Below are 2,500 nucleotides of genomic sequence, written 5' to 3'. Positions count from 1 at the left end.
GCGTCGCCCAGCGCAGTCGCGCTCCACCAGGAGGAACCATGTCCTCCCTTGTCCCATGAACATCTTTGGTTCGAGTTTCAAAGCTTGGGGGACTAATCTCGTCACCATTTCTTGTGTCTGCGTCGTATCGTGTAGTTAAACGTGGCTATCTACTCCCCTAGACTTGTTTAAAATGGCGTGTGTGTGTGTGTGTGTGTGTGTGTGTGTGTGTGTGTGTGTGTGTGTGTGTGTGTGTGTGTGTGTGTGTGTGTGTGTGTGTGTGTGTGTGTGTGTGTGTGTGTGTGTGTGTGTGTGTGTGTGTGTGTGTGTGTGTGTGTGTGTGTGTGTGTACGTTCTTGTTAGTTTGTTTCTGTCTGATTTCCGGCATTACATGTTTGCCTGCGTTAGTGCGAGCGCACGCCAAGCATGTTCTCGGCCGTCGCAAGGAGCCAGCTGACGGAGACAACCCGAAAGGCAACCAATCTCGGGGCTTCATCTGGCCCCATCCATGACCCCCCCCCCCCCCGCCCCGCCCCCGAGATAAGGAAAGCGGGATTCCTGCGCACGCGCGCCACAGAACGAAGTCCGCTGCTAATAATGTAGTACATTTCCTCTCTCCTCCTCCCCCCCCCCATTTCCCCACGCCTTTGAAGGACCACAGATTAACAAAAATGAAATGGCTTGATAAAAACAAACACCGAATATGGCGTTGGACCGCCATACCTTCCTATCACTATTATCTTATCTGCCGCTTAAACTAGATTTTAAAAGCTTTTTTCATCGACGGAGAGTACCCAAGTACACATTCGCATAATCTCAATCACAAAGCAGTACACACGCAGAGGTAAACAAGTGCACAAAATACACGCAGGTCCATCTAAAGCCAGCACAAAGCTCCATATATGCAAGCTGGCAAAGGGAAAACATGTGGCGTAGATAGGTTAGCATGACGTTTGGGCCAAACCCACGGGCGATTCGTGAGGTAGGCGGGCAGGTGGGTGGGCAGGCGGGCAGGTGGCTGGGTGGGGCTAGCAGGTGACTCACCATGTGGCGACGTCGCGAGCGAACTTCATCTTGAGCGGAGAGCGCTATTACTCCGCTCATCTACTCGCGTTTCACTCCTCGAACTCCACCGATTCGCGTGCAAACCGCACCAAGTAAATCACCCAACCGTTGCACTGGCCGCTGACGGGAACAGTCACTCGGACACGACCAACACGAGCGTTTTGGCCGCCGAAAACACGACAGTCACAGATTAAATCACAGACACACACCTCGAGTGCGTGTGGCAAAACCGCGCGCGTGGAGAGGCGTGCACGGGGCGGAGGCGCGCAGACCCAGCGACAAGGTCCGCGGACAGACAGCGACTGACGACGGCGGCGGCCGAGGCAACGTTTGTGCCCCTCCCTCCCCTCCCTCCCCTCCCTCCCCTCCCTCCCCTTCCCACCCCCGCCGCCATGGTCACCAAGCGGAATATCGTTACCAGAAACTCCCCGCGCCGCCGTTTCGTCACGACGGGGCTTATCCCGAAACCGCTGGCGGAGATTGCCGCGTCCAGCGCCGACCTTCGCTCACTTACCTGACGCTCTATCTGCCGTTTCTCGAGGCGCATAAAAACGCCAAACACGATATGATCTACAAGTGCTATATCTAGGCGCGAAAGAATCACAGGTCGAAAGGAATTCCATTACATGCAAGCAAAAGATACTTCGGTCAATAATAATAAAAAATAAAAAACTGCAGCAGAAGATAAGCCCACACATATACCACTTCACGAGGAATTAAAAAGTTCCTAAAACTAGGAAAATAAAGAAAGTATATACATCGCCGAGAGAACTTTACGGTGAACCATGAACAATGTGTAATACTAACAGGAGCAAGGCACATAGTTCACATGCACACAACCCCTCCAAAACTCACACACACACACACACACACACACACACACACACACACACACACACACACACACACACACACACACACAGACACACACACACACACACACAAGTGCGCGCGCGAGAGCGCATCTGGGTTATGGAAACGACTCTAATAATGATTATTTCGGCATTTGTGAAATCCCTAAGAATCGAAAACAAATCTGCTTCTCGTCCGCCTCCTTTTTATCGTTTCTCTCTTCTGCAATGTCCTTTTCCCCGCCTTCTCTCTTCCTACTTCTGCTTTTCGCTCCACCTGTCTTTTTCGCTTCCCCCATCCCTTCCCGTCTCCCTTTCCCTGCCTCTCCTCCTGCCCCGATCCCGCCCTGTGCCCTCCTTCGCCCTGCCAGACGCCCCGTCCTGCCACCGACCGGGTCCGCGGTTCCTCCAGCCGGGGAACTCCCTGCGGCGATGACGTCATTCCCACGACGGACACTGCGCACGTCTGCGAGCTCTGCCACGTGCGCTTCGGTCCCTCTCGCCTCCTTCCTCTTTCCTCCTTCCTCTCGCCGACGACTTTGGCAAAGGTATTCTAACAGACGTATTACGTAGATATTTAGAAACGCACACATAAATACACTTAA

The 2,500-nt window shown here is 53.2% G+C and overlaps 1 protein-coding gene across 17 annotated transcripts in view; it reads right to left on the bottom strand.

Annotated features, from left to right (window-relative positions):
* The window catches only part of LOC113825607 (NAD kinase), a 219,941-nt gene that overhangs the window by 12,077 nt on the left and 205,364 nt on the right, over positions 1–2,500 (bottom strand). Inside the window, exon 1 of one of the 17 annotated variants that reach the window (XM_070136176.1) lies at positions 1,024–1,352. The exons of the other annotated variants lie outside the window; for them this stretch is intronic. Within the exon in view, the coding sequence (XP_069992277.1) occupies positions 1,024–1,052 (29 nt within the window). The 5' untranslated portion in view covers positions 1,053–1,352. Of the gene's footprint in view, positions 1–1,023; positions 1,353–2,500 lie in introns of those variants that run through there. 17 annotated transcript variants of the gene reach the window in all.

Source organism: Penaeus vannamei, chromosome 21 (genome assembly GCF_042767895.1).
Source record: "Penaeus vannamei isolate JL-2024 chromosome 21, ASM4276789v1, whole genome shotgun sequence".
Lineage (NCBI taxonomy): Eukaryota > Metazoa > Arthropoda > Malacostraca > Decapoda > Penaeidae > Penaeus > Penaeus vannamei.
This window is presented reverse-complemented; position numbering and strand designations above follow the sequence as displayed.